The sequence below is a fragment of the Sorex araneus genome, chromosome 2 (genome assembly GCF_027595985.1).
Source record: "Sorex araneus isolate mSorAra2 chromosome 2, mSorAra2.pri, whole genome shotgun sequence".
Lineage (NCBI taxonomy): Eukaryota > Metazoa > Chordata > Mammalia > Eulipotyphla > Soricidae > Sorex > Sorex araneus.
The window spans coordinates 61194924-61217224 of record NC_073303.1 but is presented as its reverse complement, the minus strand read 5'-3'; the positions used below and the strand labels follow the sequence as shown (position 1 = coordinate 61217224).

General features: G+C 43.0%; 1 protein-coding gene across 1 annotated transcript in view; it reads left to right on the top strand.

Moving 5' to 3' along the window:
- Nucleotides 1-904: 904 nt before the first annotated feature.
- DECR1 (2,4-dienoyl-CoA reductase 1) overlaps nucleotides 905-22301 on the top strand; it is a 38641-nt gene continuing 17244 nt past the window's right edge. The window contains exons 1-5 of the mRNA XM_055127371.1: nucleotides 905-1135; nucleotides 14684-14886; nucleotides 17333-17390; nucleotides 17518-17604; nucleotides 19598-19745. Coding sequence (XP_054983346.1) covers nucleotides 1085-1135; nucleotides 14684-14886; nucleotides 17333-17390; nucleotides 17518-17604; nucleotides 19598-19745 — 547 coding nt within the window. The 5' untranslated portion in view covers nucleotides 905-1084. The remainder of the gene's footprint in view (nucleotides 1136-14683; nucleotides 14887-17332; nucleotides 17391-17517; nucleotides 17605-19597; nucleotides 19746-22301) is intronic.

Here is a 22301-nt window from a genome sequence, read left to right as displayed (position 1 = left end):
CAGGAGTAACCCCTGAGCATCGTTGAGTGTGACTCAAAAAGCAAAAAGAAAAAAAAAAAGAAAAAAAGAAAAAGAATGAGGCTGGAATTGGTAAAGAAACAACCAACTCACTTTGATCAAGAGGAAGGAGGTGCGGAATTTGTGGTATTTGCTACTATGAACTTGTTTTTGCCCCTGCCTGGACAAAATTATGACATTGGTTTGCTACTTCGTGTGGAATTGGCTCTGGGTGCTGGGTTTTGTCAAATCTGAGACTTCAAGATCTGCTTGTGTGTGACTCCTGCCCAGTTTCTGAAAGTCAGGCACTCTCTTTCTTTCTCTTCTTTTGTTCCTTGGTAATTAGAAAAGGCCACTACTTGGTAAAAGTGCCAACCATTCACGTTCAGTTAGGATACCCTCCCAGAGTCTGGCTCATAAGCATGGGGCTCAAAGCATCCTTTTAAACAACGTCACAAGGCTCCTGAGTTAGGAAGGAATATTCACATTTCCCAAGGCGGTAGGTAAGAAACGTGATGGGGCCTCCACTAGCTCTTCATTAGCTTTTGCATAAATGTCACCGAGGGCCCAGAGAGACAGCACAGCAGCCTTGTATTAATCCGGATCTTCGACGGAAGAAGGAAAAAAAAAAAAAAACGCTGAAAGTTCAGAACCGCACAGACTGGGGCCGCGGGCCGGGGCTCCGAGCCCAGCTCTCGGACCCTTCCTCCGCGGGCCGGAGAAGAGCGCGCGCGGTGGTTCCGGCCCAGGCCCCGGTTCTTCCCGGGATGGCTGGAAGGCGCCGAGCAGGGACGGGCGCAGAGCAACTCGCAGGCGGCCTCGCTGGGGGGCGCGTTCGTGCAACCTGCCAACGCTTTTACAACGGCAGGGATGCGTGCACCCCCCAGTGGGCCGGGAGCAGGCTCCGGAAACTGCAGGAAGTGAGGGAAAGTGCAAAGAAAAGGGAAAAAGAAAAAAAAAAAGGCCGCGAGAGGCGGCGCGCGGCAGCGCCCCGGGGCCTGCGGGCTGGCCCGGGGCACAAGGGCGTCGCGCGGGCGCGGTGCCCGTCCTGGCCTGTGCCCGCCCTCGCCGCCGTCGGAGCCGCAACATGGCGCTGCCAGGCCGCCTCTGCGGGGCGCGGGGCCGCGGGTGGACGCGGGTAAGGGGAGCCGAGGGGTCCCGGGGCCGCGGGCACGCCGGGGGCGCAGTGAGCCCCGAGGGCGCGGGCCCGCGGGCGCGGCGGGGAGCACCGAGCGCGGGGGGCAGACGCCCAGGCCCTGCGGGGGAGGGTCCGAGAGAGGACGGGGGTCTCAGGATCGCCCCCCCACACACACACCCCGCGCCCGCGGGAGCCCGGGCTTGGGGTTCGGGGGGCGCAGCTGCGCGCGGGGAAACGGGGAGCAAAAAGGCGTCCCGGGGCCGCCGAGCGCGGGGAAACGGGGGGGGGGCCAGAAAGCCAGAGCGAGGAGCCAAGTCACAGCCCGGGCGGCCCCACGCGGCGTCCCTGCGGCAGGACCCCGAGAACCCACCCAGGGTGCCGGTGGCGCCTGTTGCGGAACGAAAGCAGGCGGCGGGCGCGTTTGAAACGGAGGCTGCGGGCCAACGCAGCCCCGCGGGGCCACCCGAGCTAAAGGGAAGCCACGGGCCAGCCGGACCCCAGCCGAGACAGTTCCTTGACCAGTTAGGGAGGGTGGTCTGTGAAAGCCCCCCCACCTCAAGCCCCCCCTCCCGGGAACAGAAGGGACAACAGTAATGGGGACAAAGGCCAGTGTGAGCGTTAAGGGGAAGTGGTTTGGTGAATCAAGTAAGAAAACTTCATTCTTTTGGGGAGACCACACCCCGCGATGCTCAGGGGTTACTCGTGGCTCTGCACTCAGGAGTCACTCCTGGCGGTACTCAGGAGACCTTATGGGACGCCGGGGATCGAACCCGGGTGGGCTGCGTGCAAGGCAAACGCCCGGGCCCCCGCTGGAGTATGCCCCAGCCCGCTGATACATTTTTAAGAGGAGGTGTGTCAAGGTCAGCTGATGCTTGCGCTACTTGTCAAGATTTAGGTTATAGGTCATTCTAAAAGTAGGCCAAGGTTTTGTTTTGTTTTTTGTCTCTGTGTGTGTGTGTGTGGCTTTTTTCTTTCCTTTCCTTTTTTCTTTCTTTTATTTTTTCTTTTCTCTTTTTCAATCTTTCTTTCTTTCTTTCTTTCTTTCTTTCTTTCTTTCTTTCTTTCTTTCTTTCTTTCTTTCTTTCTTTCTTTCTTTCTTTTCTTTCTTTCTCTTTCTCACTTGCTCTTTCTTTTTCTTTCTCTTTCTCTCTCACTTGCTCTTTTTCTTTCTTTCTTTCTTTCTTTCTTTCTTTCTTTCTTTCTTTCTTTCTTTCTTTCTTTCTTTCTTTCTTTCTTTCTTTCTTTCTTTTTCTTTCTCTTTCTCACTTGCTCTTTCTTTTTCTTTCTCTTTCTTTCTCACTTGCTCTTTTTCTTTCTTTCTTTCCTTTCTCTTTCTTTCTTTCTTTCTTTCTTTCTTTCTTTCTTTCTTTCTTTCTTTCTTTCTTTCTTTCTTTCTTTCTTTCTTTCTTTCTCCTTCCTTTCTTTTTCTCCCTTCCTTCCTTTCTTTTTCTCTCCTCCCTTCCTCCCTCCCTCCCTCCCTCTCTCTTTCTTTCTTTCTTTCTTTCTTTCTTTCTTTCTTTCTTTCTTTCTTTCTTTCTTTCTTTCTTTCTTTCTTTCTTTCTTTCTTTCTTTCTTTCTTTCTTTCTTTCTTTCTTTCTTATTTTGGGCTACCCCCAGCGGTGCTCAGGATTTACTCCTACCTCTGTGCTCAGGAATCACTCTTGGCTCGGCTCTGGGGATCATATGGGGATGCCAGGAGTCAAGCCCGCATCTGTGGCATGTGAGGCCACGCCCTACCCACTGCACCCGGGCTCTGTAGACTGTGGTTTCTGATCTTTTCTCATGTAACTTTGAATTGAATCCTACAGGTAGCTCAATGAGACAGGGAAGTCTTGTGGTTCTTTTCCTATCTTTTCGGGTTTATTGTTTGGACATGGTGCTCAGGGAGAGATGCTCAGATGCTTCTGACTCGGGGATCATTCCTGCTGGGCTCCCAGAACCGTACCTGGTGCTGGAGATCAGACCTGGGTGGGTGTTGGCAGGAGCGGGCAAGGCAGGGGCTTACCTGCCATGATGGCTCTTTGGCCTGGAAATGATAACCCACACATAACTGAACGAGAGTGTGTTTTTAAAGTAAATGCTTTCAATTCTCAAAGTAGATGTTCGTTTACCATCAGGAGTGGGGTTTCAGTTCTCTAAATGTTTGTTTACCATCAGGAGTGGGGTTTTTTTGTTTGTTTTTGTTTTGGGTTTTGTTTTACTCAAACTAAAGCTCAAGAAAGCCATATGCCCTGTGCTTCAAGAAAGCCAGATGCAATTATGCAAAATTTTGCAAGAAGTGAAAGATTTATTGCAGTCCTTAGTACAATGAAGCAGGAACAACACTCTGGTCTACCTGGGTGCCATTATTTCAGAGAACTCTTTACAGGGTAGAAGGAGGGATTTGAAACTTCTATTTCTTTTTTTTTTTTAAAACTTCTATTGTTTTAAACAAACAAACAAACAAAAACCAGACACCGGAGATGGAGTTTAAGGTAGGATGATGTCATGGAGGAAAAACAGAAGGTGGCTTCTAGAAAGTACCAATGAGGATGGCTTTGGTGCATTTTCTCCTAAGATCTGACTTTGGATTCTTCTGATGCTTTTGAAGGTCAAGCAGGAAGTGGGTGAAAGATGCCCGGGTGAAGGTTTGCTGGTTCCTTCCAGCAAAAAGTTGGACTCTTGGTTACTTGTAAGGTAGTTCCTGCAAGACACAGTGTGAAAGTCGGGTTTCAGGGTTTCCCGATAGCGAGTCCTGTGCTTTTGAGAATAGAGTCACCTTTGGACCAGAATCGTAGAATCATTAGGAACTGCAAAATAAGTTCGTACAGTAGCCCAACTTTCCTGTCGCCACTAGAAATACATGCTGGGGAAAAATTCATTAATTACAAAATTAATGATATCTGACAATTCTGAAATCCTGTTCTTCGTGACAAAAACAGAATTTTTGATAGTGAGATTTGGAAAGTGAAGCAATCCGTATTGGTGGTTTTTTTTTGCTTCCCAGCACATAGATTTTAGTTCCTGGGAGAACATCATGTTTTTGCCGGCAGATAAAAGTTGTTGCAATTAAAAATCCTCATTTAAACATTTTTGTCACCAAGAACCAAGAGAAATGTTTCATTTCTCATATGTCCTATTTATGAAGTGCTTATTAAATTGTGCTGTGAGCTGGTAGGCATCAGTTCAGTGCAACGAACATGTTAGAACTGGCTCTTGGCCTAGCCCTGGACTTGGGCCAGTAGTACAAAAATTGCAATATAGGAACTATGTCTAAGTTGAAATTCTTTTTTTTTTTTTTTAATTTTTATTAGTGAATCACCATGAGATTGAAATTCTTTCTACTGGGGAAAATACACTCTCATTCAGTGGTCTGTTGATTATCAGGAAGTGCTAAGTAAGCTTCTACTGTAGCATTGGGCGTACTTTGATGGTGCTAATTTGAGAAGAGAGAACTCCAGCTACTAGGACTGCTTGTGGTCTTCAAGCCACAGATAATGTAATAATAACAGAGTGGGTCTTGATATTGATTTAGTGGTGCAAAATTAGTTTAAGTAAAACAAATTGGGGATAGTACAGGAAATGCCAGAATTCATCTCATGAAGTCAAGTTTAAGTTGTGAAACTAGGGGCTGGAGCCTAGTACAGTGGGTAGGGCATTTGCTTTGCACTCGGGTGACCTGGGTTCGATCCCTGGCACCCCAAAGGGTCCCCCGAGCTCTGCCAGGAGTAATTTCTGAGCGCAGAGCCAGGAGTAACCCCTGAGCATCGCTGGGTGTGACCCAAAAAGAAAAAAAAATGTTGTGAAACTAAACAAAGCGTGTATTTTGGCAAATTAGTTGTCATCTAATTCACATTGCCATTCATTTTGTTTTCATCAACTGTTAAGCTTTAGTATTTCTGTAAAAGTGATGTTGGCTAATATAAAAGTAACACAGAAACAACAATAAAGTAGCAGGTGACCCCAAATGGACCACCCAGAAATAAATAGGGTTAATATTGGTAAACATCTTTGGAGACATCTTCTTAACCATATTTATAAGGCAGGGATGAGACTTCACGTGCAAACATTTAAACTGAAGACCTGCCACTCAGCTCTTCTCTTCCCACTGGTTGGCTTCTGAGTTTGGGCTAATTTCATGTTCATGTGGCTGGCTCTTTCTCTCTCCGGCTGCTGCTAAATCTTATTCCTTCTAAAGTCCCAAGGCAGTTGCAAGTCCGTTCCCTCACTTCCTTTGTTGTGTCTACTCCAAGATCCTGAGGTGAAGGTGAGAGAAGTGGAGAAAGTTCAAAGCTGAATCGCCTTAGTCTTTTCAGCATAGTGGAAAATCGCCTTATCTGATTTTAGCTGTGATGAGAAAAGTATTTTGAGGCAAGAACTTATGGGGCCAGGCAATACAGGCTGTACTTGTAATTGATTACAGTTGCATCTGGGGGCACCCTTTCCCCTGTAAGTCATTTCATTTCATTCTCCAGCCTTTCTGACACCATCCTGACCTCTTACTGGGCTGCTACACAGAACATTTTTAGTTTTCCAACTTTCTCTTGTTTTACGGCCATTCCTGGCTTGCTCAAGGCTTACTCCTAGCTCTGTGCTCATCACTTCTGGCAGGGAGAGTGCAGGGGATTGAACCCTGTATGCCTTGTGCATACCACTCCATTTCAATAGCAACAATCTACCCTTACTCTATACTTCACTATTCCCCACAACATGTATATGCTAGTATATGAATACTACATATTAATATTGTCATTGTCATCCCATTGCTCATCGATTTGCTCAAGCTGGCACCAGTAACGTCTCCATTGTGAGACTTATTGTTACTGTTTTTGGCATGTTGAATACACCATGGGTAGCTTGCCAGGCTTTACCGTGCAGGTGAGATACTCAATAGCTTGCCAGGCTCTCCGAGAAGGGTGGAGAAATTGAACCCGGGTCGGCCACATGCAAAGCAAACACCCTACCCACTGTGCTATCGCTCCAGCCCCACATATTAATATATTTTATTTAATTTATTTCTGTCCCTTCACCTCAATGATTTTATTGCTAGGGTTAGACTGTTTCTACTTTTGTTTACTCTGCATTGGTATTGCCTAACCCAGCCACAGTAGATACTGAATAAACACTTGCTGAAAATAGATGAATTAACTTTATGAAATTATAAATTATATTTAATGTTATTTTATATGAGCCGATTTCTAAATCCAAATGAACCTTTGTTCTTCTTTTTTTATTTTCGCTTTTTGGGTCACACCCAGCGACGCTCAGGGGTTACTCCTTGCTCTGTACTCAGAAATTACACCTGGCAGTGGTTGGGGGACCATATGGGATGCTGGGGATCAAACCCAGGTTGGCCACGTGCAAGGCAAATGCCCTACCCTCTGTGCTATTGCTCCTGCCCACCCCCCCTCCCCAATAGACCTTTGAAAAAGCAATTTCATCCTTTTTTTTTCTGGTTGTAAAAAAGATAGTTTTATCTAAAGTGATGGGGTAAATAAGAAATGACTGAAATGAGAGCAAGCAGGAGTGAAATCCCTAGTTGAAAATTCCAGATTGCCTGCTAACTGATCTCTTTGTTTTCATTCCCCTTGGTTGTACAGTGATTGGGAAAACATTTGGGCTAGAATGAACAGCAGACAGAGGAGAACTGTAATAAAAATGGGGAGTATGCCCTGTAGCAACTACTTTTTCAAGGAACTGTGTTCTTCTCATAAGATGCATCATTACTCAAAAATGTAATTTCTATCTTGCTACTGGCAACAGCTGCATAATTCAGCCCAGCCACTGGGGTGTTGTCCAGCTAACTGTCTTAGTATTTGTTCAACCTTACCTTCAAGTTGCTGTGGCAACGGGGTCTCTGTTGTCGCAGCTCAGAATCAGTGGTTGCAAAGCAATGCACGGCTCTCAGGAGAGGTGGGGGAGAGAGGGGCCGAAACAATCCTCACAGACCCAAGTTTAAGGTGGGCTGAGACAGGCCACGGAGTGTAGAACTTGACCACCACCTTTTAGTGGGATGCTTTTTCCTTCACTGGGAACTTCTTTTTCTCTTCGGAAGCATCAAGTAGAAAGTTCCACATAATTGTCCTTTTTATTATTATTATTATTTCCTTACATTTCCAACTGCCTCCTGCTTTGAGAAATATACCCCCTGTGCTGAAGAAGCAGCGGTCTGGGCATTGAAAAGAATGTATGCTTTCTAGCCTGGCCACGTTTGGGAAGTAGCTGCTGAAGGCTTCTGTGTGCAGCCTGTCCGAGTCTCTTTGGGAATGCAGAGATCATATATTCCTCAAAATTAGTCATTGAAAATTTAAGATTATCCAAGGTTTGCCAAACTGACATTTTATTTTTAAAATTTTGATCTTCACAAATTTTCTCATCGTGAGAGATCAGTCACTTTTATTTATTTATTTTTTGCTTTTTTGGGTCACACCCAGCGATGCTCAGGGGTTACTCCTGGCTTTGCACTCAGGAATTACTCCTGGCAGTGCTTGGGGGACCATATGGGATGCCGGGGATCGAACCCGGGTCGGACACATGCAAGGCAAACGCCCTACCCACTGTGCTATCGCTCCGGCCCCCAAACTGACATTTTTATATGACGGGTAAGCTCCAGTCTTGCAGGACTCTTACCATGTGAATTTGAGTTAGGATAAATTTTATTATTAATCAGTTCACTGTGAGCCAGAGAGAGAGCTTAATGGGCCGACCGCATACTTTGCAGGGGGTCCGAGTGTGGTCCCTGGCTGGCTCCCCGAGCAGTAAGCGAGCGATAGCCCCTGAGCACTGCTAGGTGTGGCACAAAAAACCAAAACCAAAACAGAATTCATGTTGACTCAAACTAATAGGTATTTAGAAATATAAAATTTAGACGTACTATTTCATTGTCTTGACAAATACAGCTTGCATTAATTGTTGAGTACTGAGTACCTGTTCCTACAAATAAAGCGTTCTGCCATCCTGAAACAGTCAATGCTAATTTTCTTCTGTTATGGCTTTGTACTCCTGTATCTTCTTCCAGTATTATAGGCTTATGTGAATGATTTGGTTTTATGTTGATTTTTTTAATTTGGGAGGTGCACCGGAGGGCTCGGAGGGCATGGGCCCCTTCCTATATATATATATATATATATATTTTTTTTTTTTTTTCCTTTGAGTCACACCCAGTGATGCACAGGGGTTACTCCTGGCTCTGCACTCAGGAATAACTCCTGGTGGTGCTCCAGGGACCATATAGGATGCCAGGGATCAAATCTGGGTTGGCTGAGTGCAAGACAAGTGCCCTCTCTGCTGTGCTTATCACTCTAGCCCCCAGAAATTCTTGAGCACCTAGGCCTGTGGTTCAGTGGGAGGGCGGGAGGTGTAGGATCGAGAGGTCTGTGGTCTTGGGGCTTCTGGGCCTGCACCCAGTAATGCCGGGAGAAGAGAAATATGGCACCTTGTGGTGCCGGCGGTCAAACCAGGGTCACGTGCATGCAGGTTATGTACCTGAACTCGTACTATCACTCCTGTCCCCTTGGTTTTATTTTGTTTTATTTTGCAGAGGACTGTTGGGGAAGCCACATTTGGCATTGCTCAGAGCTTACTCCTGGCTCTGAACTCAAGAATCGATCACCCCTGGCAGAGCTTTGGGGTATCATATGTGGTGCCAGGGATCAAACCCACGTCAGCTGCATGCAAGGCAAACCCCTTAGCCACTGTACTATCTTTCTGGCCCCACAGTTAATTATTTTTAATGAATAATATCAATGTGGATATTTATTAGTACCAAGGCATTTGCTGTGTCTCTGTAGATCTTTCCCCAGGGGTTGTGTGTGAATCCTTTCTTGTAGATCCTTGCAGCAGTTCTTGTGTAAAATCAACACATGTATGACAATATCCTCCCTTAAGAAAGAACCACACCTGTGGGAGCATGTTAGCAGTGTATACCTTCATGAGAACCCCCCTGAGTGCATGATACTTACAGCTATTTGTTTTTTTGAACAAATATTCAACAAATATTGTTGAATATTTGTTGAATGACTGAATGCATAATATATGTAACTAAGTATCTAGCATTGTCCACTGCTGGACATATGATTTCTAGCTTCTGTTTCAGGGGATACGACCCTATAGTGTCCAGGGGGCCTGGGCCAATCCTCAAAACTGGGCCAGCTGTGCAGGCTGGGTGACTGGGCTGGGGGCTCAGTCCGTGGTCCTGTGGTTGGGGCTTCTCAAGCCGGGCCCTGCTTGGGGCCCCGGGGCTAGCCCTGGCGGTGCTCGTGAGGGCCAGAGTGACATGCTGCAGTAATCTCTAGTTGGGGGCCCGGCAGGCATGTGCTTGCAGACTCTGGCGCTATCCCCCAGCCCTCGCTCCTTTTGAAAACTATTTTGTTACGTGGGTGTGTCTTGATTATATATCAGCACCTCTAGACACAAAGATAGTACATTTGGGCCATCTTTATTTATTTATTTATTTGTTTGTTTGTTTTTGCTTTTTGGGTCACACCTGGCGATGCACAGGGGTTACTCCTGGCTCTGCACTCAGGAATTACTTCTGGCAATGCTCAGGGGGACCATATGGGATGCTGGGAATCGAGCCCAGGTCAGCCACGTGCAAAGCAAACACCCTACCTGCTGTGCTGTTGCTCCAGCCCCTGGGCCGATCTTTATTATGAACAATGATGTAATAAATATTTTGGGCTAGTTTGAGTACTTAAAATTTTTTAATTCCTGAAAATTATTTGTGGGAGGCACAATTTGGGCCATCCCTGGGTGTGCTCAGGGCTTACTTGTTAGTTCTTGAGTGATCGATCCGGGGCACAAAGGAAAGCAAGGCCTGTGGGATGTTGAAAAACGGAGGGCTAAAACTCTCAGGACACTTAGCACTGACTGGCTTTTGCAGCCCCTTTTTATTGGGCTGACGATCAAAACATCCAGCATACCTCAGAGTACATAAGATCAAAATATTACATAAGACCAAAACACCTTAAAGTACATGTTATTTTGTAGCCTAATGATGCACAAAGTTCTTGATGAAATAGATCAGACCACCTTGTAAATCTTTACATCCCACTTCCCATATGTTCTGCATCAAAATCTATGCAAGCTCTGCACAGTAGCCCAGTAAAATATTTATTTAACTTTCATCTGGACATAGCACAGTTAATCTATAACAAAAAGCAGCTGCATCAGGACATGCCGACCCCAACCCAGTTCACTCAGAGTCCCTAGCTGTTTGCAGCTATGACACAGCTTGTCTGCAAGGCAGCACATTCCCAGAACTTCCTCATGACTCTAGTCAGGCCCCAGCATTCAGCACTTACTCCTGGCTCTGTGCTCAAGGATTACTCCTGGCAGGAGTTAGGGGACCATATGCAATGCCAGAGGTTGGATCTGGGTTGACTCTATCCAGGGCAAGCACCTTAACTCTGCACTATCTCAACAGCCTCAAATACCTAAAATTGACAAAACTAAGTTTTCTAACTCATGAATACTGGATGTCTTTCCATTTATTTAGGTCTTTTATAATTTCCTTATAATCTTAGTTTAGTTTTCACCTTATAGATCTTTTGCTTCTTTAAGTTCATTAATATTTTATACTTGATGTGACATATATATATAGAAGTGTTTGTTTCATTTTCATTCTGGTACATAAGTTTTGATTTAGCTTCTCCCTCTTCCTGAGCAAATAAGTGAGTAAACATATACGTTGGATAAATAAATAAATAAGTGAATAAATGTGGAGTTGCCAGGGCTTCACAGTTAACATTTTATTGTTCCTGTTTTTGTTATTTCCTTTTTTTCCCACTAGTTTAAGTGCTGTAATTCAGGTACATAGGCAGGCGGGACTTACTGTCTGTAGGACTTTACAGAGTGCTCAGTGTGAAGGGGAATAAGATGATAGCTATTTTTTTCTGGGTGACTAAATTAAAATATTTTGGAGGCGTATAGTTGGTGCTCAGGAGGCTTGGGGAGACCCTCACAGTGATTCTTTGCCAGCTGTACCAGAAATTCAAAGGCCCTGTGATGTCGGGATTACCTGGAGGTCCAGGGGACAGGACATCCAAGGCTGCACTCAGAAATGCTTGGGACCCTTGCAGTGCTGGGCTCCAGCTGGTGTTGGTGGGCCATCAGGCCTTTTCCTTAACTCCTGGGCTATCTCTCTGCCACCGCCCCCGCCTCCCCCATTTCTTTTTTGCGGGCATATTTTAGAACTTTTTTTTTCTTTTTGCCTTTTTTTGGGGGTCACACCCGGCATTGCACAGGGGTTACTCCTGGCTCATGCACTCAGGAACTGCTCCTGGTGGTGCTCAGGGAACCATATGGGATGCTGGGAATTGAACCCGGGTCGACCGTGTGCAAAGCAAACGCCCTACCAACTGTGCTATGGCTCCAGCCCCATATTTTAGAACTTTAAAGTCTAAAAAATTTTGTTGCCAAAATTGGAGGAATTTAGAGAGTGGAGAATTTTTGAGAGAGTTTAAACATCTCTAGATAAACCAATTGATATGAAAGGGGTTATTTCCACTTTAAAAAATACATCTTTATTTCTAGGAAAACCACAAGCAATATTTGATAATATTTAAAAGCCTTTTTTGGTAAAGTCTGTTTTATATCCACTTTTTATGACTTGAAAACAGATTTCATATGTAGACATATAATTTAAAATAAAATGTTCATGCAGGATCCTTCTTTATACAAACTGGAGACTGTATGCATAAGGTCCTGTGTGGCCTATTCATTGTTGCATTGCTGAACAACTTGCATTGCAGCAGAGGGCTTGAATTTGATATTCAAAAATATTTATGTTGTGATTTATGGCAATGCAATATGAATTAAAAAGTGTCAGTTTATTCAGTTCTGGTTTGTTGGGGAAGGTGCATCAGTGTTGATTAGATAAAATTGATATAAGTGAAACTATGCCTTTCACATTATAGATAGTGGGAATTTTTATTTTCAAATGGTATTATTTTTGCTTTACGTTATTATTTACTGTGCCTATTAGGAGGTTGAGAAAGCGATTAAAAATGAGAAAAGAGATAAAACTTACACTTACATAATCTTTCCTTATTTATTTATTTTTTATAAAGCACCAAATTAAATTCCCCGTACATGTCAACACTAAGAAATAAAAGTATCTGTAGGGCTTTTGAAAAATTAGGACACTTTTTTCCCATTATTACTAGGTAATGACAAATTCACCAGCCCAGTTGCACAAATTCTCTGATTCATCATCTTAATGTAATAGTTCTGAAGTGGGTGGCAGCCTTAAGTAAAACATCCATTTATGTAGAGAATTTTTATTGTAGGTTGCTTGCAATATCATGCTTTGGCACAAAGATGCAAAGAGGAAAGAAAAAAGTCTGCACAAAGTGAAGCTGAGGGAAGCATAATGACCAGCATAGATCATATGCAGATGTGTAAATTTATCTCCATGAATTATTTTATGTATGTTCTTAAATTTTGTCTTAATAGCATTTTCCTCATTATAAAACCAAATCACATTTATGCAATATACCAAACAAAATCACAAAAGCAAATAATCATCTGTAATTCCATTACTTAGAGATACTAATCACACAGGGTAATAGATGATTCCAAAGTCAGACATTTCTTGAATCTGAGCAATATTTACTACTTATTATTATTTCTCTTCAAAAGGTAGGCACTTGACATTTCTGTATTTCAACTTCCTACTCTATAAGATGAGGGTAAAGTATAATTACCTCCGACCCAGAGAGATGCTACAGCAGGTAAGGCATTTGCCTGGCCTGTGGCAGATTCTGGTTTGATCCCTGGCACCCCTATGGTCCCCTGAGCACCACCAGAAGTGATCTCTGAGCATAGAGCCAGGAGTAAGTCCTGAGCACACCTGGGCATGGTGAACCAAAACAAAACAAAAAATAGAATTATCTTCTAGAGCTGTTGTGAGGTAATGCATTGGAAAACTGGTAGACATTAGTACATGATACACATTGAACCTACTGCTTAACTGTTGTTTCCTTAGCTTTTTTTAATAAAGCACTTTTTAACTCAAAAAGTTTATATATGTATACATATGTATATGCACATATGTGTATATATATATATACATATAAATTATATGTAGCACTGTCGTCCCATTGTTCATCAATTTGCTTGAGCAGGCTCCAGTAACATCTCCATTGTGAGACTTGTTACTGTTTTTGGCATACCGAATACGACACACGTAACTTGCCACGCTCTGCTGTATGGGTGGGATACTCTCGGTAGTTTGCCGGGCTCTCTGAGAGTGATGGAGGAATCAAACCTGGGTGGGCTGCGTGCAAGGCAAACACTCTACCCGCTGTGCTATCTCTCTAGTCCGTAAAATAAATTTTATATATATATAAATACACACACACACACACACACACACACACACACACACATACACTTTTTCTCCTACCACCATATAAGCATTTGGCTTCTCAGTTTTCAGTTGGTGGGCAGATGAACAGCCTCATCCTAAATTGGTGAGCACCTTTCTGATTATTTCCTTAGGGTGAATTTGTGACCCATATGGTGGTAGTCTGTTTAGCTTATTGGAAGACACTAGCAGGAAATGAGATTTGATCTTGCAACGATGGGGAATATCACATTTCTTTTTGGGGGAGCAATAAGCTCTGAGTAGAGAGATGGTACACAGGACAGTTGGGGAAGGTTCTGGAGCCTCAATCCGATCTGAGGGTTTTGTTTATGTCCTTGTTTATTTTTTAGACTACACCTGGCAGTGCACTCAGGAATCGCTTCAGATAGGTTCAGGGGAACATTATATAAGGTGCCAGAAACCCAGTTCGGGTCAGCCACGTGTACTTTTCCTCCAGTCCCATGAGTCTTGGTTCTGCAACTTTGGGGAAGTAGAATTTATTTTTCAGGACCCCTTGTCTTCAGTGAGGTGCGGCAATGAAAGTTTGTTAGGTATCTTAACCCGGTATGTGGCAAGCACTTATTCTACACGAACTCTTAGTATTCATTATGCTCAATGCTCCAAGTTCGCTCTTACACTTAAATCTGAGAGAATTGCAGAGATTTTTGCAAGCAATGTGAGATTGTAAGCTGTAAACTGAATAGGGTGATTCATATATATTTTTATTCTAAAAATGTTTTCTCCATTTAAAATAGCACTGTAGCACTGTTGTCCTGTTGTTCATTGATTTGCTCAAGAGGGCACCAGTAACGTCTCCTCTGTGAGACTCGTCTTTTCTCCATTTAGTTTTAGGGCCCTTGGGGGCCCTAAACTGTAACTTTACCATTTAAAAAAGTCAATAATTAAGTACAGTGCCATTTTTATTTATAATGAATTTATCTTACTTTAAGAATTTGGTGAAGTATTAAACTCCATGGTAAGTTTTGAAAAATGAATCTTGGACCAGAGAGATGGTCCAGTGAGCAGGGCTTTGCACTTGGAGGAACCATATGGCACCACATATGGTTCCCTGAATACCAGTAGGAGTCAACCCTGAGCACCACCAGACGTGGCCCCCAAACTAAACAATACTAACCTTATTATATGAATAATAGTAATAATAATGCATACAAATTTCAGCTTGCTTTTTTTTTTCTTTTTAGTTTTTCAGTCATGGAACTCAAATATTATACCAAAGCTCTGAAGCTTCTCAGTCCAAGTTCTTTCCACCCCTCCAAAAAGTCATGCTGCCACCGAACAGTTTTCAAGGCAAAGTGGCCTTCATTACGGGGGGCGGCACTGGCCTCGGGAGAGGAATGACCACCGTCCTGTCCAGCTTAGGCGCACACTGTGTGATAGCCAGCCGGTAAGTCTGTTCAGGAAACAAGTGCATGCTTCAGTGTTGGACAGATGTTGGCCAGAGGTTGGAATTGCCTCTTAAGCTTCCTGGAATGTCTTTGAAATGACTTTTAGAAATTCTCTTGGATGAAAGTTGTCATCTGTGATAATGGAAATGATGATGACCTATGGGATTGATAATGTGATCTGTACCTAAAATTGTGACAGGATTTTGTGTGTGCGTGCCTGAAGATGAAGTTAAAAAGCACACAGTGAGGCTGCTTTGTTTCTGTTTGAGGGATTACAGTTCCAACAAAGTTAACCTTGTGCCCTGGTCATGATTATTGGCCTTTATTTTCTGTAAAATGGGTAGATGTTTTAGAACATCTGCTTTTGTGATGATAAAGAATAAGATCATGAGGTAGGAAGTTCTTATTAAGGCATATCCTAGTACCCTATAGCTACCCTCCTACTGTATATCTGCAATTTTAAATACCAATAAAAAAAACCTACCACTTCCAGTTTTCAAGGGTGTGAAATTGGGTTACTCATGGCTCTGCACTCAGGAGTAACTCTTGGCGGTGCTTGGGGGACCATATGGGATGCTGGGGACTGAATCTGGGTCAGCCGTGTGCAAAGCAAATGCCCTACCCGCTGTACTATCGCTCCGGCCCCTAACAGTGCACTTTAAATTTAATTTTATTATTATTATTTGGTTTGGGGGCCACACCTGGTGGTGCTCAGGACTTTTTTCTGACTCTGTGCTCAGGGATCACTTCCTGGAAGGCTTGGGGGATATGGTGCATTTTTTGAAAGAATGTTAAAATATTTCTGGGGTCAGAGAGATAGTACAGAAGGTGGAGCATTTGCTTGGCATGCAGTCGACCCAGGTTCTATCCCTGTCATTCCATTTTATCTCCCAAGCCTGCCAGAAGTGATCCCTGGTGCAGAATCAGGAATAAAGTCTGACCACCACCAGGTGTGGCCCCCAAATTAAAAAAGATGCATTTACAGTAGCCAATATCTGGAAAAATCCCCAGTGCCCAATAGTAAATGAATTGATCAACCCCAGTGTCCAACAACAGATGAATAGCTAAAACGTGGTGGTATATATACAACTGTACTACTACTTATCCATAAGAAAAGGTGAAACCTTGCCATTTGTTGCAACATGGGTGTAATTGGAGGCTGAGATGCAAAGTGAAATACTTCAGAGGAGAAAGACTCGCTTATAGGAGGCATGGAAGGAAAGAAAGAGAGGAAGCTGATAATGCCCGATGAAAAGAAACCTTTAGACTCTCATAACAGAACTGAGGTCATCAAGCGGGGGGTGGGAAAGGTGAGCTGACAGAGGCTGCCCCAGCAGGAACTAGGCACGGTGGCAGAGGTCTAGTGGCACCGGGGTGGGGGTGTGGCACAGTAACACTGTTTGACTAAAGTGTAAAGATTAGTGCTATCATGCATTGTTCATTTAGTGTTAAAAATAATAAGGTATTTTCTTCATCACACTAATTTAGATGCGTGATTTGTTTCATTCTGTATTTCTTTTCAAAACATAAAATCCTGAATGTATCTAGGTAGCCCCATCAATACTTTTGGTCTAAAATCTATTGACCTCATGGGCCAGAGAAGTGGTACAGGAGGTCAGGCACTTGCCGCCTTGTATGTGACTGAGACCCTTGTTCAAATCTTCAGCAGCACGTAAGGTGAAATAGGGGTCAGTCATTCCTGAACCTAAACCAACTCCCCCTCAAATAAGGTAAATATATATTTTAAAATATATATACTGCCATCAATTTTCTACAATCCTATAGTTTTGTTTTTTTTTTAATTTGAACACTGTTATTTAGGTGTTTAATAGTCCGAGGCCTACAGTGTTCCAACACTGAAGCCACTGCCCTTGTCAGAGTCCCTTCACCAGTGATCCAAAGTTGTACATCAGATAAACACCTGACAAAGCGCCACAGCAATTTGACCAATAGCGTCAGCACAAAATGGGAAGTGGAGATGAACAGACGAAGTAGGCGTACAGATGCCAACAAGTATAGGAAAAGGTGTTCATAAGAATACGGATTTGAAAAAAAAAAAGAATACGGATTTGAAATAGTCCAAACTTACATTATACCATGAATGTATTTTCTTTCTAAAAGAGGCTTAGGCAAAGGAACAGGTAAAAATCATTTAATTAGAGAAATAAATTTTAATCTCTGAGGATACAGGAAATAATTGGTTTAGAAATGAGTAGTTCAATAAATTACTATCTGGCAGATAAAAGTCTGAATTTGACTTTCTGAATTTTAGAAAATTATTTCAGTGAAACTGATATTTTATGGATATAGCATTTTCATCTTTTTAAAAATATGTAAGTATGCTTAAAGAACTTTAATAATATGGTTCTCATTATTCTTTTATTTATGGAATTAAATAAACAGTCATTTCAGAGCTTATGCAGAGTATCATGTATTTATTTCTAGGAAGATTGATGTTTTGAAAGCTACAGCAGAACAAATTTCTTCCCAAACTGGAAATAAGGTACATTAAAAACAGTTATTTTATTCAGATTTAGGAATTATAACCCACTTCAATCATTTGTTCATCCATTTGAGTTTGCAAGTCTGAAACCTAGAGGGTTCTTTTTTTACTCTGTGCTGCCTTGCAGGTTCATGCTATTCAGTGTGATGTGAGGGATCCTGAGATGGTTCAGAACACCGTGTCAGAAATGATCAAAGTTGCCGGGCATCCTGATGTGAGTATAATGGGGATGAGGACTAAGAAGTATGCGCTGTTTGATGTTGGTACAATACCTGCCAGGATGCTCTTATGAAATATTGATGTGATCAAGTGCTCTGTGGAAGAAGCATCTAGTTTCTATCTTTAGGGAAAAGCCAGTCCTGCTTAAAGGCCGAACCACTCCCTTTCAGGAATACTTCAAATTGCATTTTCAATCATATATAACAAACTTGATTTCACTTTATTTAATGCAATTATAAAATAAGAGCAATTATCCCAGAGCAGAACACCTAGTTTAAATGATTAATGGCCCATTCTTTTCCTAATAACTTTTGATTATCAGTGGAGAAGAATAACACAAACAAAGAAACTACAAGAACCTAGAATTCTCTTTTTATTTTCTGTATTTTTATTTTGTTCTTAGGGCAATTTGCCGGTGCTTAGGGACTACTCCCAGCTTTGTGCTTTGGGTGTCACCCCCAGCAGTCTTGGGGAACCACGTAATACCAGGGATCTTATGAGGGCTGTGCACACAGCAACCCATGAGCCCTGTCTCTGGCCATTTGCTTTTGATAATTTTTGACTCTGGGGTCCAGACCTGTGTCTCCTTTATTTTTAACCATAGATTAGAATTCCCTTTTAAAAACCTGAGATCCGTGGTTATTTTCCTACTACTGGTTCCCACATTGGAAAGAAGACATTGCCTCTAGCACAGTATTTCTCAACTTACAGACCCCTTGAATATTCCAGGATGGCCACAGTTGTAAATTGCATAAATGGGGTGGGGGTACACAGGAAGGAACCAAGATTGAAGGGGACCAACACAAAAACACAATGCATGAGAGACAGCTGCACTCCTACGCACATAGCAGCACTATTCACAATAGTCAAAATCTGGAAACAAGCCAAATGCTCAAGAACAGATGAGTGGATAAAAGAAACTATGGTACCCACTCACAATGGAACACTACCTGTCAGTAAGAGAAGATGAAGGCATGCCATTTATTGCCACCTGGATGGACCTGGGGAGTATTATGCTGAGTGATGTTAGTCAGGGGGAGAGAAACCAACACAGAATGATCTCTCACATGTGGGATGTAAAGAAACACAGTAGAGGATTAACACATTTCCAAAGGCAATAGAAACAAAGGGCAAGAGAACCAGTTTTCAGTAGCTGTCACTGGGGTGTCTATGTGTGTGTGTTGGGGGGGGCGGGAATGGGACAAGGAATAAAACACTGTGACAATGCTGAGGTGTCTCTCTGGAAGAGGAGCGGGTGCTGGGAAGTGGTGAAGTGTTACACATTAAACCCTATATCATAACAGTCCTGTGAACCAAGTGCCAATAATTTAGTTTAAGAGATGCCTGTCATAGAGGCAGGCTGGTGGGTGGGAGGAAACTCGGGACACTGGTGGGCTAAAGTAGACACTGGTGAGGGGATTGTTGTTGGAACAATGTATGCGTGAAATTCACTCATGCATAACTTTGTAATTTCCTGTGACGCTTGGCCTGGCTGTTGGGTAGATTAGCTGCTTGTGCCCTGTGCTATTAAGGGGCAAAGGAAAGACTTTTTAGGCTAAAGATATTTCCAGGCCCATGATATTGACTATAGAACTCAGTGGAATCTTTAATGATGGTGAAAAAACAAACAGATCAACCAAGAGTTTATTGGGTAAGTTAAATCCAAATGACACCGGACATTTCAAGGCATTGCTTGAGATTTCACGAAACACAATATAGCCACACAGTAAATATGCTTAATCTCAATTCATTTTCTTAATAATAGACTCTGCCCTAATTTTCAGCCAGGCATTATGTTTCTAATTTTTGGTATTTAGGAGAAAATTTTCAGAGGCTCAAAAAATCGATTTCTCATTACTATTTTATATTTGACACTGAACATCAATTTTATTATATTATTTTGGTGAGTAAGTTACGGAAATAAAAAGCTGAGAGGAAAAAAGTGTGCCATCTAACAGTTTCTATAACTTGTTTTACCTGTTTATTAGGTCGTGATAAATAATGCAGCAGGAAATTTTATTTCTCCCACGGAAAGACTCACTCCTAATGGCTGGAGGACCATAACTGACATAGTTCTAAATGGCACTGCCTTTGTGACGTTAGAAATCGGAAAACAGCTAATCAAAGCACAGAAAGGTATGTAACTTTATTTTCTAAGTTGAATTCCTAATATGCCCTAAGATCCATTTAAGAGTCCACGAGACAGTGTCTGTACTTGAACGCCTTATCAATAAAGGAGAATCAATAGCCAGTGTCTGTACTTGAACTTCTCTCAGAAAGAAGCAAGATCCCCAAAGAATCACTGTTAGGTTACAGGAATATTCATTTGGGATGAATTTTCAAATATCTGTGTGAAGAAGGGAAGGGGACTGGAAACATGAATGTCCTTGGGCCATTTTGCAGGTCTAATTGAGGGGGACAGCAGAAGTTTAAAGTCTTTTTTTTTTTTTTAAAGAAATATTTTATTGAACCACCGTGAAAACAAGAAAAAAATACAAAGCTTTCAGGTTTAAGTCACAGTCAAATACTGATTAAACCACCATCCCTTCACCAGTGCACCCGTTCCACCACCAAGAACCCCAATACACCCCCCTCCCACCCCACCCCCCATCTAAGTAGCTAATGATATTCCCATTATTCTCTCTATATATTGAGTACATTTCATATTTCCATACAGAACTCACTATTATTGATTGGAAATTTTCCCCAACAATCAGGCCTGCCGAATAGGCATCATCTAATAATTTCTCTTCATTGGTAAGAGTGAAGACTTTGAGTCCAGTTTTGGGTTTCTAATATTTTAGCTCAGTTCACAGTCAAAATGGATGGCTGCAAGAATCCGCTCTGGTGCCAAAATGGGTTAGGAGACCTCGGGATCACAGTCAATAGGCGCGGAGGCTCTGCTTCTCGTGCCGCGGCTCTCGGTTCATCCAGAAGTTTAAAGTCTTTTGAGAAATTTGTTATGCTTGGAGATGGGGAGAGAAAACTGGTAGGACTTGGTTTTGGGGAGGTGGGTGAGGTATAATTTGGAAAGTTTCCAGTACTAAAATAAGAAGTTTGATGAAATGGGGAGTTATTTCTGTATGGATTTTTCTTGGGGGTATCTCAGGAAGCGTAGTATTTGAGTGAGAAGGTTCTAGGAAACAGTGTGGGGAGTGAAAACAATGAAACATTCAAGAGAGTGAGGCTTGTATGTAGATGGAAGAAGGTTTGGGGAATAAATTAGGTTTCTTGGAAGATGAGATCAACGAGCCTTGATGACTGGATGAAGAGGTGTTTGGCTACGGTCAAAACTTGGGCTATGAGGACATCAATGATGTGGAGAAAATTAGAGGCAGAATACATTTAGAGGAAAGTTACAGAGAACATTTTTATTTATTACAATGAACAAGGACTGGAGCGATAGCACAGCGGGTAGGGTGCTTGCCTTGTATGTGGCTGACCAGGGTTCGATTCCTTCATCCCTCTCAGAGAGCCCGACAAGCTACCGAGAATATCCAGCCTACTCAGCAGAACCTGGCAAGCTACCTGTGGTGTATTTGATATGCCAAAAACAGTAAAACAAATCTCACAATGGAGATGTTACTGGTGCCCGCTCGAGCAAATCGATGAACAAAGGACAACAGTGCCTCAGTGCAGTGCTACGATAAACAAACTTATTTTATTTGTTATAAAAGTCAGAGCAACATAAATGGCAAATATATAAGTGCATCATAGGTGTGAAGGATCAGTATATTTTTAATCTATTTATTAGACACTTGGGCTGGAGCGATAGCACAGCGGTTGGGCGTTCGCCTTTCACGCGGTCGACCCAAATTCAATTCCTCTGCCCCTCTTGGAGAGCCTGGCAAGCTACCGAGAGTATCAAACCCTCGAGGCAGAGCCTGGCAAGCTACCCGTGCATATTGGATATGCCAAACACAGTAACAATAAGTCTCTCAATGAGAGATGTTACTGCTGCCTGCTCGAACAAATCGATGAGCAACAGGATGACAGTGACAGTGACAGTGATTAGACACTTACTGCTTTTGTGGGTAGACTCTCTGCTGCCAGCTGCAGGTGGGACCTGATTAACCAGAGTGTTTTCCTAGAGCAGAGCGTGTTCTGAGTGAGGGCCGGGGAGGCTCCCTGTGTGCTCTGCAGCCTGTCCTTTGGGTCTGGAGGCTAGGAAGGAAGATTGGCCTGATCCTCTGATCCTCTGGTTCAGAAGCTGTTTGCTTATTAGTTTGCTGTCCCCTGTATTTCACGGGTTACTCTCAAACCACTTTGGGAAAGGATGTAGGTACAGAGTGAAGGATTGTGGATATGTGCTGATAACTTGCACCCTTTCTCCACACATTCCCTGGAACTAAACATGGGGGCAATGGTTTCTACACATGTAAAGTGGGAATCATTTAGATTTGGGATTTGTGTGACTTCTCAGGCTTTTTGTTGTTGTTGTTTTTGTTTGTTTGCTTGACAGTGTGGATGGCAGGGACGAGGGGGCAGAGTGGGCCGGCTGGCCTGCCTCCCTCTTTTCTTTCCCACAATTGTTGATCTTCCTCTCTATCCCTCTCTGATTTTTCTCTCACTCCAGCTCCATCTCTTAGACATTTTTCTGTCTCTGTCTCTGATGACTCTTCACTCTTGGTTCTGAATATCTCTGTCTTAGGGTCTTTAATCACTTGCTGATTCTCTGCCTCATTTAGTCTT